This window comes from Pseudophryne corroboree, chromosome 11 (genome assembly GCF_028390025.1).
Source record: "Pseudophryne corroboree isolate aPseCor3 chromosome 11, aPseCor3.hap2, whole genome shotgun sequence".
NCBI classification, from domain to species: domain Eukaryota; kingdom Metazoa; phylum Chordata; class Amphibia; order Anura; family Myobatrachidae; genus Pseudophryne; species Pseudophryne corroboree.
The window spans coordinates 116,480,256-116,497,505 of NC_086454.1; the positions used below are offsets into that span (position 1 = coordinate 116,480,256).

At 45.2% G+C, this 17,250-nt stretch overlaps 1 protein-coding gene across 1 annotated transcript in view; it reads right to left on the minus strand.

Annotated features, from left to right (window-relative positions):
• The window catches only part of LOC134968668 (intestinal mucin-like protein), a 162,188-nt gene that overhangs the window by 3,596 nt on the left and 141,342 nt on the right, over positions 1–17,250 (minus strand). The window contains exon 9 of the mRNA XM_063944189.1: positions 7,300–7,412. Coding sequence (XP_063800259.1) covers positions 7,300–7,412 — 113 coding nt within the window. The remainder of the gene's footprint in view (positions 1–7,299; positions 7,413–17,250) is intronic.

Genomic DNA, 17,250 nt, shown 5'->3' on the forward strand with positions numbered 1-17,250 from the left:
GTGCGTATTCTGGAAACCGGTGATACAAAGCGTAGCCTGCCTAGGAAAGAGTTGGCGTTTGCGAGATGCTGCTACTGGTGCCGCCGCTGCTGTTCTTGCGGCGGGAGTCCATACATCTACCCAGTGGGCTGTCACAGTCATATAGTCCTGACCCTGCCCTGCTCCACTTGTCCACATGTCCGTGGTTAAGTGGACATTGGGTACAGCTGCATTTTTTAGGACACTGGTGACTCTTTTTCTGAGGTCTGTGTACATTTTCGGTATCGCCTGCCTAGAGAAATGGAACCTAGATGGTATTTGGTACCGGGGACACAGTACCTCCAACAAGTCTCTAGTTGGCTCTGCAGTAATGATGGATACCGGAACCACGTTTCTCACCACCCAGGATGCCAAGGCCTCAGTTATCCGCTTTGCAGCAGGATGACTGCTGTGATATTTCATCTTCCTCGCAAAGGACTGTTGGACAGTCAATTGCTTGGTGGAAGTAGTAAAAGTGGGCTTACGAGTACGACTTCCCCTCTGGGATGACCATCGACTCCCAGCAGCAACAACAGCAGCGCCAGCAGCAGTAGGCGTTACACGCAAGGATGCATCGGAGGAATCCCAGGCAGGAGAGGACTCGTCAGAATTGCCAGTGACATGGCCTGCAGGACTATTGGCATTCCTGGGGAAGGAGGAAATTGACACTGAGGGAGTTGGTGGGGTGGTTTGCGTGAGCTTGGTTACAAGAGGAAGGGATTTACTGGTCAGTGGACTGCTTCCGCTGTCGCCCAAAGTTTTTGAACTTGTCACTGACTTATTATGAATGCGCTGCAGGTGACGTATAAGGGAGGATGTTCCGAGGTGGTTAACGTCCTTACCCCTACTTATTACAGCTTGACAAAGGGAACACACGGCTTGACAAATGTTGTCCGCATTTCTGGTGAAATACTTCCACACCGAAGAGCTGATTTTTTTGGTATTTTCACCAGGCATGTCAACGGCCATATTCCTCCCACGGACAACAGGTGTCTCCCCGGGTGCCTGACTTAAACAAACCACCTCACCATCAGAATCCTCCTGGTCAATTTCCTCCCCAGCGCCAGCAACACCCATATCCTCCTCATCCTGGTGTACTTCAACACTGACATCTTCAATCTGACTATCAGGAACTGGACTGCGGGTGCTCCTTCCAGCACTTGCGGGGGGCGTGCAAATGGTGGAAGGCGCATGCTCTTCACGTCCAGTGTTGGGAAGGTCAGGCATCGCAACCGACACAATTGGACTCTCCTTGTGGATTTGGGATTTCGAAGAACGCACAGTTCTTTGTGGTGCTTTTGCCAGCTTGAGTCTTTTCAGTTTTCTAGCGAGAGGCTGAGTGCTTCCATCCTCATGTGAAGCTGAACCACTAGCCATGAACATAGGCCAGGGCCTCAGCCGTTCCTTGCCACTCCGTGTGGTAAATGGCATATTGGCAAGTTTACGCTTCTCCTCCGACGATTTTATTTTAGATTTTTGAGTCCTTTTTATACTGATATTTGGTGTTTTGGATTTTACATGCTCTGTACTATGACATTGGGCATCGGCCTTGGCAGACGACGTTGATGGCATTTCATCGTCTCGGCCATGACTAGTGGCAGCAGCTTCAGCACGAGGTGGAAGTCGATCTTGATCTTTCCCTAATTTTGGAACCTCAACATTTTTGTTCTCCATATTTTAATAGGCACAACTAAAAGGCACCTCAGGTAAACAATGGAGATGGATGGATACTAGTATACAATTATGGATGGACTGCCGAGTGCCGACACAGAGGTAGCTACAGCCGTGGACTATTGTACTGTACTGTGTCTGCTGCTAATATAGACTGGATGATAATGAGATGTAGTATGTATGTATAAAGAAGAAAGAAAAAAAAACCACGGGTAGGTGGTATACAATTATGGATGGACTGCCGAGTGCCGACACAGAGGTAGCTACAGCCGTGGACTACCGTACTGTACTGTGTCTGCTGCTAATATAGACTGGATGATAATGAGATGTAGTATGTATAAAGAAGAAAGAAAAAAAAACCACGGGTAGGTGGTATACAATTATGGACGGACTGCCGAGTGCCGACACAGAGGTAGCTACAGCCGTGGACTACCGTACTGTACTGTGTCTGCTGCTAATATAGACTGGATGATAATGAGATGTAGTATGTATAAAGAAGAAAGAAAAAAAAACCACGGGTAGGTGGTATACAATTATGGATGGACTGCCGAGTGCCGACACAGAGGTAGCTACAGCCGTGGACTACCGTACTGTGTCTGCTGCTAATATAGACTGGATGATAATGAGATGTAGTATGTATAAAGAAGAAAGAAAAAAAAAACCACGGGTAGGTGGTATACAATTATGGACGGACTGCCGAGTGCCGACACAGAGGTAGCTACAGCCGTGGACTACCGTACTGTACTGTGTCTGCTGCTAATATAGACTGGATGATAATGAGATGTAGTATGTATAAAGAAGAAAGAAAAAAAAACCACGGGTAGGTGGTATACAATTATGGATGGACTGCCGAGTGCCGACACAGAGGTAGCTACAGCCGTGGACTACCGTACTGTGTCTGCTGCTAATATAGACTGGATGATAATGAGATGTAGTATGTATAAAGAAGAAAGAAAAAAAAAACCACGGGTAGGTGGTATACAATTATGGACGGACTGCCGAGTGCCGACACAGAGGTAGCTACAGCCGTGGACTACCGTACTGTACTGTGTCTGCTGCTAATATAGACTGGATGATAATGAGATGTAGTATGTATAAAGAAGAAAAAAAAACCACGGGTAGGTGGTATACAATTATGGATGGACTGCCGAGTGCCGACACAGAGGTAGCTACAGCCGTGAACTACCGTACTGTGTCTGCTGCGACTGGATGATAAATAATGATATAAAAAATATATATATATATCACTACTGCAGCCGGACAGGTATATATTATATAATGACGGACCTGCTGGACACTGTCTGTCAGCAGAATGAGTTTTTTATTTTATAGAATAAAAAAACACCACACAAGTCACACGACGTGTGTTTAACTTTTACAGGCAGACATTCACAATACAATATAGTATACTATATACTGGTGGTCAGGTCACTGGTCAGTCACACTGGCAGTGGCACTCCTGCAGAAAAAAAGTGTGCACTGTTTAATTTTAATATGTACTCCTGGCTCCTGCTATAACCTAACTGCTCCCCAGTCTCCCCCACAATTAAGCTGTGTGAGCACAGTCAGATATTATACATAGATGATGCAGCAGCACACTGGGCTGAGCACAGATATGGTATGTGACTGAGTCACTGTGTATCGTTTTTTCAGGCAGAGAACGGATTATATTAAATAATATAAAACTGCACTGGTGGTCACTGGTCAGTCACTAGTATAACTAACTAATACTATCAGCAAAATTCTGCACTCTCTGGGGTATATTTACTAAGCTCCCGATTTTGACCGAGATGCCGTTTTTTCTTCAAAGTGTCATCTCGGTTAATCTCGGTCATTTACTAAACACTAATCACGGCAGAGATGAGGGCATTCGTAATTTTTTGCAAGTTCAGGTAAAAAATTACGAATGAATACACCATCGGTCAAAACGCGGCTGTTTAAGTATGAATCTCGGTCATTTACTAAGAAGTGCAAAGCAAAAAAAGAACAAACACTGCCGTGAAAAATTACAACTCGTAAAAAAGTGCTAAAAAAAAACAGAACTTTTTTTTTTATTCGTGTTTGGATAGGCATGCACGGATCCATGAGATCCGTGCATGTATATCAGTGGGAAGGGGTGGGAAAGTGCTTATTTTTTTAAAAAAAATTGCGTGGGGTCCCCCCTCCTAAGCATAACCAGCCTCGGGCTCTTTGAGCCGATCCTGGTTGCAGAAATATGGTGAAAAAAATGACAGGGGTTCCCCCATATTTAAGCAACCAGCATCGGGCTCTGCGCCTGGTCCTGGTCCCAAAAATACGGGGGACAAAAAGAGTAGGGGTCCCCCGTATTTTTAAAACCAGCACCGGGCTCCACTAGCTGGACAGATAATGCCACAGCCGGGGGTCACTTTTATATAGTGCCCTGCGGCCGTGGCATCAAAAATCCAACTAGTCACCCCTGGCCGGGGTACCCTGGGGGAGTGGGAACCCCTTCAATCAAGGGGTCCCCCCCCCCCAGCCACCCAAGGGCCAGGGGTGAAGCCCGAGGCTGTCCCCCCCCATCCAATGGGCTGCGGATGGGAGGGCTGATAGCCTTTGTTGTAAAATAAAAGATATTGTTTTTAGTAGCAGTACTACAAGTCCCAGCAAGCCTCCCCCGCATGCTGGTACTTGGAGAACCACAAGTACCAGCATGCGGCGGAAAAACGGGCCCGCTGGTACCTGTAGTACTACCACTAAAAACATACCCAAAAAAACACAAGACACACACACCGTGAAAGTATAATTTTATTACATACATACACACATACATACATACTTACCTTAAGTTCCCACGCAGGTCGGTCCTCTTCTCCAGTAGAATCCAAGGGCTACCTGTTGAAGAAATTCTACTCACCAGATCCATGGGTCCAGGCTCCTCGGCAAATCCAGGGATAATCCACGTACTTGAATAAAACAAAAAAACGGTTGCCCGACCACGAACTGAAAGGTGACCCATGTTTGCACATGGGTCACCTTCCCACGAATGCCAGAAACCCACTTTGCCTTCTGGCTAAGTGGGTTTCTTCAGCCAATCAGGGAGTGCCACGTTGTAGCACTCTCCTGATCAGCTGTGTGGTCCTGTCCTCACTGACAGGCGGCACACGGCAGTGTTACAATGTAGCGCCTATGCGCTACATTGTAACCAATGATGGGAACTTTCTGCCCTGCGGTTGACCTAAAGTGACGTCACCGCTGAGCAGAAAGTTCCCATCATTGGTTACAATGTAGCGCATAGGCGCTACATTGTAACACTGCCGTGTGCCGCCTGTCAGTGAGGACAGCAGCACACAGCTGATCAGGAGGGTGCTACAACGTGGCACTCCCTGATTGGCTGAAGAAACCCACTTAGCCAGAAGGCAAAGTGGGTTTCTGGCATTCGTGGGAAGGTGACCCATGTGCAAACATGGGTCACCTTTCAGTTCGTGGTCGGGCAACCGTTTTTTTGTTTTATTCAAGTACGTGGATTATCCCTGGATTTGCCGAGGAGCCTGGACCCATGGATCTGGTGAGTAGAATTTCTTCAACAGGTAGCCCTTGGATTCTACTGGAGAAGAGGACCGACCTGCGTGAGAACATAAGGTAAGTATGTATGTATGTGTGTATGTATGTAATAAAATTATACTTTCACGGTGTGTGTGTCTTGTGTTTTTTTGGGTATTTTTTTAGTGGTAGTACTACAGGTACCAGCGGGCCCGTTTTTCCGCCGCATGCTGGTACTTGTGGTTCTCCAAGTACCAGCATGCGGGGGAGGCTTGCTGGGACTTGTAGTACTGCTACTAAAAACAATATCTTTTATTTTACAACAAAGGCTATCAGCCCTCCCATCCGCAGCCCATTGGATGGGGGGGGACAGCCTCGGGCTTCACCCCTGGCCCTTGGGTGGCTGGGGGGGGGGGACCCCTTGATTGAAGGGGTCCCCACTCCCCCAGGGTACCCCGGCCAGGGGTGACTAGTTGGATTTTTGATGCCACGGCCGCAGGGCACTATATAAAAGTGACCCCCGGCTGTGGCATTATCTGTCCAGCTAGTGGAGCCCGGTGCTGGTTTTAAAAATACGGGGGACCCCTACTCTTTTTGTCCCCCGTATTTTTGGGACCAGGACCAGGCGCAGAGCCCGATGCTGGTTGCTTAAATATGGGGGAACCCCTGTCATTTTTTTCCCCATATTTCTGCAACCAGGATCGGCTCAAAGAGCCCGAGGCTGGTTATGCTTAGGAGGGGGGACCCCACGCATTTTTTTTGGGGATTTTACATTGTTTAATTAAAAAAAAAAAAAAAAAAGAACCCCAGCACGGATCACACAGATCCGGCCGAGATTGATTGTAAAAAAAAAAAGGCAGTGTTTTGCTAATCACTGCCGTAAAATTAGGTAAAAAAAAAACGAATGACATCGACATCGGAAGAAAAGAAAAACCCGAATACGACAGCTTAGTAAATCCATCGTAATAAATTCAAAAAGTTGCAGTTTTACACTGTCGATGTCATTCGTGATTGAACTTTGACCTATTTTCGGGAATTACGAATGTTAGTAAATGTACCCCTCTGTCTGAGTACTCCTCCTAAGCTCCAGTAAATGAAGTGTCACTGTCTCACTCTGTCACTAGTATAACTAATACTATCAGCAAAATTCTGCACTCTCTGTCTGAGTACTCCTCCTAAGCTCCAGTAAATGAAGTGTCACTGTCTCACTCTCACTCTCCTATCTATTTCTTCTCTAAACGGAGAGGACGCCAGCCACGTCCTCTCCCTATGAATCTCAATGCACGTGTAAAATGGCGGCGACGCGCGGCTCCTTATATAGAATCCGAGTCTCGCGATAGAATCCGAGCCTCGCGAGAATCCGACAGCGTCATGATGACGTTCGGGCGCGCTCGGGTTAACCGAGCAAGGCGGGAAGATCCGAGTCGCTCGGATCCGTGTAAAAAAAGCTGAAGTTCGGGCGGGTTCGGATTCCGAGGAACCGAACCCGCTCATCTCTAGAAAAAAAGGCATTTGGTTTCCCCCAGCACCCTGAATGTTAACAGTAACCAGATATAAATCCCACATAATAATAGAATTCAGAGATCTTCTTTACACATATTTGCGCAAATGTGTGGTTAAGCCCCAAAGCCACGGCATCTCTGTATATTTGGGGTCCCTAGAACTATATCTAGGTGCAGGGTGTGGCACCCCAAAACCCCAGCATAAGCCAGAAAGCCAAGCATAGCATACCAGTGAAAAAACTATAGTGTTAATAAATTAGTATTTAGGAGACCGAAGCTATAGAGAGGGTGATACAAACATGAAATGTAATTAAAATAGAGAAATAGGGTTAAAAAATTAATAAGTGAAAAGTGTTAATAGAATATAAAGGTATGCCACACTAAAGCCATCCAGCTCAGCCAGTCCAGAGGCACCACACCTCACACCTCCATTACCCCAATCTGGGTCTAATATTAACCAGCAAGGAGCCACATGAATGTCACCTCTGGATCAAGATCCACTCTACCCCGATGTTTCCCTGTGGAAACTAATGTACCCTGCTGCAGAAAAAATTACCCAATAGTTATGAAAGGTCTATGTTTTCAAAGAATAGCCATTTCGCCTTACCACAAGTGTCCACACAAACATCCTTAATGGGGCTGAAGGTTTTAGTACCCGGTGGGCAGAAGCAGCCCTCAACCAAACGTTTCTCTTTAGTCAGTAATACATCTTCTTCTGGACTGAAAAATTTAAAGCAATCAAAATTTACATTCCTCATACACGTTCATAACAGTGACTAACATATAAACTATAAACCAATCTAGATCTCTGCATAGATATGTGATGTAAGCACAAACAGCACCATATTAAGGGCCACAATCTGCTGAGGCTGAAATGATCAAGGAGCTATAGTGAGTGGGATTCGGTCTTTAGGTCAACAGTAGATTGACACTGTCTAGGTTGACCACTATTGGTCGACAGTAAGTAGGTCGACATGGTTTCTAGGTCGACAGGGGCTCTAGGTCGACATGTTCTAGGTCGACATGCCAAAAGGTCGACATGAGGTTTTTTTAAAAAAATATATATATTTTGAACTTTTTCATCCACATGGACTACAATTGGGAATGATAACCGGTGCTGAGCGCAGCAAGGCACCTTGCCCGAAGCCATGCGAGGAGACATGGGGGGTCATTCCGAGTTGATCACTAGCTGCATTTGTTTGCAGCGCAGCGATCAGGCTAAAAAATGGCAGTTCTGCGCATGCATATGCGGCACATTGCGCATGTGCGACGTATGGGCACAATGACCGATGCAGTTTTGCACAGGGTCTAGCAATGCATTTCAGTAGCACTGGTTGCCGCAGAGTGATTTACATGAAGTGGGCGTTTCTGGGTGGCAACTGACCGTTTTCAGGGAGTGTTCAGAAAAATGCAGGCGTACCAGGGAAAAGGCAGGCGTATCTGGGTGAACGCTGGGTGGGTGTGTGATGTCAAATCTGGAACTGATTAGTCTGAAGTGATTGCAAGCGCTGAGTAGGTTTTGAGCTACTCTGAAACTACACAAAAACATTTTTTGCAGGCGCTCTGCAAAACAACCGTTTGCACTTCTGCTAAGCTAAAATACACTCCCAGTGGGTGGCGGCATAGCGTTTGCATGGCTGCTAAAAACTGCTAGTGAGTGATCAACTCGTAATGACCACCATGGTGCACTAATTGGGGTTCCCGGTCACTGTACTGAAAAAAACGACACCAAAAAAAGTCAAATAACTCATGTCGACATAGTACATGTTGACCAATAGTGGTCGACCTAGACACTGTCGAACTAAGTCAAATTTACCTAACATACCACACCCTAGTGAGAAGTGGAGGAGATGTAACCAGTGATGTGTTGATGTGGCCAGTGCCATGTGGGAATGTACATTGCCTACACGTACATAAGCAGTCCCAATGAACACAAAATGTGTAGTATTGTTTATATTGCAAATTAATATAGGTCTTGTGAAAACACCAAGGGAAATGAGAGCCCTATGATGTGAAAATTTCTTGATAGTAGATAGGGATAGTTCCTCACCACCACTTCACAGCATGAAGAAACGTACCAAAACTCACTTGAAAATATTTATCACCATACACATAAAGGCATCTTTCACTTTCATATACTTAACAAAAGAATAGGTAATTACCCTCGTTCAATTGAACGTACCACACTCACTTCTTGACAGGTAAATTTCCACATATAGCGGTTTCTTTAGAATGGACCCACAGATTCTTCTCTCCAAACAAAGTTGTTTAATTTTCACAAAATTCATAAAATACAGAAATTTAAAAACAGACTAAAAATCTCCTTATTCCATTTCCAAAGAATAGTACAATAGAAAACGTGAGTCAGATGGAATGTGACAAACGCTGGTGAAATCCGGATATACACCTGTGTTCACAAAAAGCTATGTACCTTTGGAATAATTGTGGATGGAGGGAAGGCTGTTAAAAAGGGTAGTAATCACTGTCTGGTAGCACCAACGCCGTTTCACCACAGAGTCTTTTTCAAGGTGTATCTTGAAAAAGACTCTCTGTCGAAACGGCGTTGGTGCTACCAGACAGTGATTACTACCCTTTTTAACAGCCTTCCCTCCATCCACAATTATTCCAAAGGTACATAGCTTTTGTGAACACAGGTGTATATCTGGATTTCACCAGTGTTTGTCACATTCCATCTGACTCACGTTTTCTATTGTACTATTCTTTGGAAATGGAATAAGGAGATTTTTAGTCTGTTTTTGAATTTTTGTATTTTATGAATTTTGTGAAAATTAAACGACTTTGTTTGGAGAGAAGATGCTGTGGGTTCATTCTAAAGAAACCGCTATATGTGGAAATTTACCTGTCAAGAAGTGAGTGTGGTACGTTCAATTGAACGAGGGTAATTACCTATTCTTTTGTTAAGTATATGAAAGTGAAAGATGCCTTTATGTGTATGGTGATAAATATTTTCAAGTGAGTTTTGGTACGTCTCTTCATGCTGTGAAGCGGTGGTGAGGAACTATCCCTATCTACTATAAAGAAATTTTCACACCATAGGGCTCTCATTTCCCTTGGTGTTTTCACGAGACTTATATTAATTTGCAATATAAACAATACTACACATTTTGTGTTCATTTCTTGTCTTTCCATACATGGAACATTTGGGAGACGGTGAATCTGCTTAAAAAAAAGGAGAAAAAACAGCTGACTCAGGACTGCAGAAAATTCATGTGACGTATATTCATACCCATTTCTTTCCTAAATATTGTTTGAAGTGGTTTGTTAGAGGTCAAGTAGCGCCTTTGATCTTCTCTCACTGTATTATTTCGGATCATTGGTTTATGTGATCTGGTTTTTGGGCAGATCATAAGAGGAGTGAGATTGGGCTGATACTAAAAGTGCGCCAGAGTACACACACTCCATTCTGTAAAGCAGTCTCAATGCCTCCCTAAATGTGTAACAGTCTAAAAATTACATCTTTTTGTGAGGAAAATCAAAATACAATTTTAATACAAATGATTTATGTCCAACTGTGTGATATTCATCATGCTGTCACAATGATGGGCCTACTTGTATGTAGAGACCTGGGGCTGTAGTATCCACCTTGTTAAACTAGCCCTAAGAATACAGCTACTAAAATAGATAAAAATAAATTCAGACTAGTGGCTAGATGTAATAGGGTACGATTTTTTAGGCATCTAAAAAAATCATATCAAACCGAACGTTTGTAACTTGCAATTTCTTGCTAAAAATCGCAAATGTAATAGGGTGCAATTTTTAAAGTTAACATAGAATTCGCATGCTATTAGTGGCTATTTTTTAGTAAAGGAAACATGCAATTTTTAGTAATAAAAACATGTGGTTTTTAGGTAATGTTTTTATTACTCTGAAGCATGCACAGATCAGTGAGATCTGTGCATGCTTCTGTGTGTAAATGTTAAGAAAGTGTTAAAGGTTATAAAAAAAAACTAAAAAACTACGTGCAGGTCCCCCCAAAAGCATATCCAGACCTGGCCTCTTTGAGCTGGTCCTGGTTGCAAAAATATGGGGGACAAAAGGAGTAGGGGTCCTCCGTATTTTCCCCCACAAACCACAAGGTCAATTGATGCTAACCCTTGCGGTTACATCAATCAAGCGGTTCCTGCTTAGTAATGAATGGAGCATGGCGTCTCCATTCATTACAGTGGGTAAGCCGTGATTAGCTGGTCCCTAGCAACACAGAACCAATCGGGAAGCTGCTGCAGTGGCAGCAGCTGCTGATTAGCTGGGGGACCCTCTATTGATATTACTATTGTAGAGGGTCCTCATTCGCGTAGTAGAAGTTTAGGTAAAACACACACTTCTGCAGAACATGTCCGATGGATACAGGTGTTAGCGTTATTTTATTTTTTAACCCCTGGGGTGCCTACATGGACAGAAGAGGACCGATCTCCGCCAGATATTAGGTGAGTATATTTTTTTAAATTATACAGGTACCCTGTGAATTCAACATGGACAAGGGGACTGAGGTGCTGCGTGGGACTCTAGGGGGTAAATTTACTAAGATTCGTATTTTCCCGTTTGAGGTCAAAGTTCAATCACGAATGACATCGAAAGTGTAAATATGCAACTTTTTGAATTGATTACGACTAATTTACTAAGTTGCCGTATTCTGCATTTTCGGGTTTTCCGATGTCGATGTCATTCGTTTTTTTGGCAGTGTTTTACGTGAGTGACTTGTAAAACACTGCCGAATTTAATACAATGAATCTCGGCCGGATCTGAGAGATCCGTGCTGGGCTTCATTGTGTACTTTGTTTAAAAAAAAAAGTTTAAATGTAAAAAAAAAATTGCGTGGGGTCCCCCCTCCTAAGGCAAACCAGCCTCGGGCTCTTTGAGCCGATCCTGGTTGCAGAAATATGGGGAAAAAATGGACAGGGGTTCCCCCATATTTAAGCAACCAGCATCGGGCTCTGCACCTGGTCCTGGTTCCAAAAATACGGGGAACAAAAAGAGTAGGGGTCCCCCGTATTTTTGAAACCAGCACCGGGCTCCACTAGCTGGACAGATAATGCCACAGCCGGGGGTCACTTTTATACAGTGCCTTGCGGCCGTGGCATCAAATATCCAACTAGTCACCCCTTGCCAGGGTACCCTGGGGGAGTGGGGACCCCTTCAATCAAGGGGTCCGTCCCCCCAGCCACCCAAGGGCCAGGGGTGAAGCCCGAGGCTGTCCCCCCCATCCAATGGGCTGCGGATGGGGGGCTGATAGCCTTTGTTCAAAGTGTTTGATATTGTTTTAGTAGCAGTACTACAAGTCCCAGCAAGCATCCCCCGCAAGCTGGTACTTGGAGAACCACAAGTACCAGCATGCGGCGGAAAAACGGGCCCGCTGGTACCTGTAGTACTACTACTAAAAAAATACCCCAATAAAGACATCACACACACACACCTTGAAAGTATAACTTTAATACATCCATCCACACCTCCATATACAAATACTTACCTTATGTTCACACGCAGGTCGGTCCTCTTCTCCAGTAGAATCCATGGTGTACCTGTTGAAAAAATTATACTCACATAATCCAGTGTTGAAGGCTCCTCTGCTTGTAATCCTTTTGTAATCCACGTACTTGAAAAAATAAAAAAACGGACACCCGACCACGAACTGAAAGGGGACCCATGTTTTCACATGGGCCCCCTTTCCCCGAATGCCAGAAACCCACTCTGACTGATGTCTAAGTGGGTTTCTTCAGCCAATCAGGGAGCGCCACGTTGTGGCACCCTCCTGATCGGCTGTGTGCTCCTGTACTGTCTGACAGGCGGCACACGGCAGTGTTACAATGTAGCGCCTATGCGCTCCATTGTAACCAATGGTGGGAACTTTCAGGTCAGCGGTGAGGTCACTTTCGGTCAACCGCTGACCTGAAAGTTCCCACCATTGGTTACAATGGAGCGCATAGGCGCTACATTGTAACACTGCCGTGTGCCGCCTGTCATACAGTACAGGAGCACACAGCCGATCAGGAGGGTGCCACAACGTGGCGCTCCCTGATTGGCTGAAGAAACCCACTTAGACATCAGTCAGAGTGGGTTTCTGGCATTCGGGGAAAGGGGGCCCATGTGAAAACATGGGTCCCCTTTCAGTTCGTGGTCGGGTGTCCGTTTTTTTATTTTTTCAAGTACGTGGATTACAAAAGGATTACAAGCAGAGGAGCCTTCAACACTGGATTATGTGAGTATAATTTTTTCAACAGGTACACCATGGATTCTACTGGAGAAGAGGACCGACCTGCGTGGGAACATAAGGTAAGTATGTGTATATGGAGGTGTGGATGGATGTATTAAAGTTATACTTTCAAGGTGTGTGTGTGATGTCTTTATTGGGGTATTTTTTTAGTAGTAGTACTACAGGTACCAGCGGGCCCGTTTTTCCGCCGCATGCTGGTACTTGTGGTTCTCCAAGTACCAGCTTGCAGGGGAGGCTTGCTGGGACTTGTAGTACTGCTGCTAAAAACAATATCAAACACTTTGAACAAAGGCTATCAGCCCCCCATCCGCAGCCCATTGGATGGGGGGGACAGCCTCGGGCTTCACCCCTGGCCCTTGGGTGGCTGGGGGGGGGACCCCTTGATTGAAGGGGTCCCCACTTCCCCAGGGTACCCCGGCAAGGGGTGAATAGTTGGATATTTGATGCCACGGCCGCAAGGCACTGTATAAAAGTGACCCCCGGCTGTGGCATTATCTGTCCAGCTAGTGGAGCCCGGTGCTGGTTTCAAAAATACGGGGGACCCCTACTCTTTTTGTCCCCCGTATTTTTGGAACCAGGACCAGGCGCAGAGCCCGATGCTGGTTGCTTAAATATGGGGGAACCCCTGTCCATTTTTTCCCCATATTTCTGCAACCAGGATCGGCTCAAAGAGCCCGAGGCTGGTTTGCCTTAGGAGGGGGGACCCCACGCAATTTTTTTCCTGAAAATTTATAACATTTCCCCCCCCCTTCCCACTGAAAAACATGCACGGATCTCATGGATCCGTGCATGCCTATACAAACACGGGATAAAAAAGCAGGTCTGTTTTTTTTTAGCACTTTTTCACGATTTGTATTTCATCACGGCAGTGTTTGGCTATTGTCGGCAGTGTTTGTGTTTTGCACTTTTTAGTAAATTCCCGATTTCTACCAAATTGCAGGCGTATTTGACCGATGGTGTATTGATTCGTGATTTTTTCCTAGGACTTCCAAAATATTACGAATGCCCTCATCACTGCCGTGATTTTTGCTTAGTAAATTACCGAGATGACACTTTGAAGAAAAAACGGCATCTCGGTCAAAATCGGGACCTTAGTAAATATACCCCTAGGTGAGTGTGTGTAAATAAACTTTTACTTTCACGTGTGTGTGTTTTATCTTTTTTGGGGTATTTATTTTGTTGTGGAACTACAGGTACCAGTGAGCCATTTAATTCCCTGCATGCTGGTACTTGTGGTTCTACAAGTACCAGCATGTAGGGGAGGCTTGCTGGGACTTGTAGTTCCACAACAAAAAAAGGAGAGAGTTATGGTAGACTTACCATTGTTAACTCTCTTTCTGCGAGGTAAATTGGGTTTCACAGGAAAACATCGGGGTTGTAGAATGGATCTTGATCCAGAGGCACCAACAGGCTAAAGCTTTAGGCTGTCCCAGGATGCATTGGGGCCTCCTCTATAACCCCGCCTCCAGGCACTGTGAGCTCAGTTTCATTAACCAGTCCAATGTAGGAGAAGGTAAGAAAGAAGGTAGATGTTAGTCACATAGAACCACATTCTCATGACAGGAGAAGAGACCAGCGGCTAATGCCATACAAACCCATAGAAGCTAGGTGCATCAGAGTGGGCATCCTGTGGAACCCAATGTAGCTCGCATACATTGGTTTCCACAGGGAAACATCAGAGATGTCCGAAAGCAGTTCCTCAAGGGAGGGGACGCGCCTTAGCAAGTATGAGAACCCGGCGTCCAAATTAAGCATCCAGGGAGGTTGAAGTATCAGAGGCATAAAACCTAATAAATGTGTTCACAGAGAACCATGTAGCCGCCTTGCACAATTATTCTGCAGATGCGCCATGGCGGGCCGCCCAAGAAGGTCCAACAGGCCAAGTAGAATGGGCATTAATAGCAGCAGGAGCTGGGAGACCAGCCTGCGCATAAGCTTCTGGAATCACCATTCTAACCCATCTGGACAAGGTTTGCTTATTCGCAGGCCAGCCACATTTGTGAAAACCAAACAAACAAAAAGGGAATCTGACCTCCTGATAGAGGCAGTAATCTTCACATATATACGGAGAGCCCGTACCACATACAAAGACCACTCTTTGGAGGACAAATAAGAAGAGATAAAGGCCGGAACCACTATCACCATAGGTAAATAAACTGGGCGAGTTCTAAGAACTGCCCGGTCATGATGAAAAATTACAAAGGGTGGACGACAGGACAATGCACCTAAGTCTGACACCCTTCTTGCAGAGGCAATAGCCAGTAAAAACAACCCCTTGGACATGAGCCATTTAAGGTCCACCGTCTCAAGAGCTTCAAATGAAGACTCTTGCAGGGCATTCAGGATAACAGACAGATCCCATGGAACCACAGGGAGGATGAATCCATAAGACACCCAGAGTGAATGTATGAACGTCAGGTATAGGCGCATTTTTTCTCTGAAACCATACTGACAAGGCAGATATGTGAACCTTGAGGGAGGTCAGGTGAAGGCCTAAGTCCAGGCCTCTTTGCAGAAAATCCAGAATTCTGGAAGTTCTGAATCTGTATGCATCATAATTCTTATAAGCATACCAGGTGAAGCAAGAATTCCAGACCCTATAATAAATCCAAGCAGATGCCAGTTTGCGGGCTTTTAACATAGTTTGGATGACCGCCTCAAAGAATCCTTTGGCTCTCAGGAGTGATGCCTCAAGAGCCACGGCATTAAAACCAGAGTGGCCATGTCCAGATAAAGACAAGGGCCTTGTATGAGGAGGTTTGGGTGCTCAGCAAGTAGAAGAGGACACTCTGTCAATATACCCTGCAGGTCTGAGAACAAATGTTGTCTGGGCCATGCTGGAGCAACTAGAAGTAGAAATCATCCTTCTTGTTTGAACTTCCGCAGGGCATTGGGCAGGAATGACACTGGAGGGAACATATAGGGCAGCCAAAAGTTCCATGTAATTGCCAGTGTGTATACGAATACTGCTTGAGGATCCCTGGTCCTTGATTCGAAGACCGGAACCTTGTGATTGTGTCGAGACACCATCAGGTCTACATCTGGTAAGCCCCACTTGTCCTCTAGGAGTTGAAAGACTTCTGTATTATTATTATTATTATTATTCTTTATTTATATGGTGCCACAAGGGTTCCGCAGCACCCAATTACAGAGTACATAAACAAATAATCAAAAAGAAAAACAGCAACTTACAGTTGACAACAATTTAGGACATGTACAGGGTAAATAAACATAGCTACATCAGCAGATGACACTGGAATAAGTATCAGGTGGCAGAAGACTGCTAGATTTGGTGCAGTTGAAGATTATTAAAGTAAGAAAAAGGATAAGCACATGAGGGAAGAGGGCCCTACTCGTGAGAGCTTACATTCTAAAGGGGAGTGGTAGACAGACAGGGGTGACACAGACGGGGTACATAGAGAGCATGGAACAGAGGGTTAGGATGAGATTTGGCTGGGTTTGGTGAAGAAGTGGGTCTTGAGAGCCCGTTTGAAGTTTTGTAGAGAGGTGGAGAGTCTGAGGGGGAGAGGTAGGGAATTCCAGAGAAGTGGTAAAGCACATGAAAAATCTTGGAGGTAGGAGTGGGAGGAAGTAGTCCGTAGGCAGGAGAGTCAGCATGCATTAGCAGAGCGAAGAGGATGGGTGGGAGTGTAAAGAGAGATAAGGTCAGAGATGTAGATGGGAGAGGAGTGGGTGATGGCTTTGTAAGTGAGTGTGAGAAGCTGGAAATGGATTCTGAAAGGGAAGGGGAGCCAGTGAAGGTCTTGTAAGAGAGGAGAGATGGACGTAATGCGTTTGGTGAAGAAAATGAGCTGGGCAGCAGCATTAAGGATAGATTGGAGTGGAGAGAGGAATTTGTTAGGAATGCCAGTCAGAAGGAGATTACAGTAGTCCAGTCTTGAGATGACCAGTGAGTGGATAAGAGTCTTAGTAGCATCCTGGGTAAGAAATAGTCTGATCCTGGAAATATTTTTTAGATGAAAACGGAAGGTTTGTGAGAGGTGCTGAATGCGTGGTTTGAAGGAGAGTGAGGAGTCAAGGATTACTCCAAGACAGCATACTTGGGGCAAGAGGAGATAGTAGTGCCATCAATAGATAATGAGATTGTAGGAGGTGAAGTTATGCAGGAGGGAGGGAAGATGATCAGCTCAGTCTTAGACATGTTAAGTTTAGGAAAGCGCTGGGACATTTAAACAGAGATAGCAGAGAGACAGTTGGAGATAAGAGTGAGGAGAGCAGGGGAGAGGTCTGGAGAAGATAGATTTGAGTGCCATCAGCATACAGATGATATTGGAAACCAAAAGAACTAATGAGATTATCTAGTGAGGA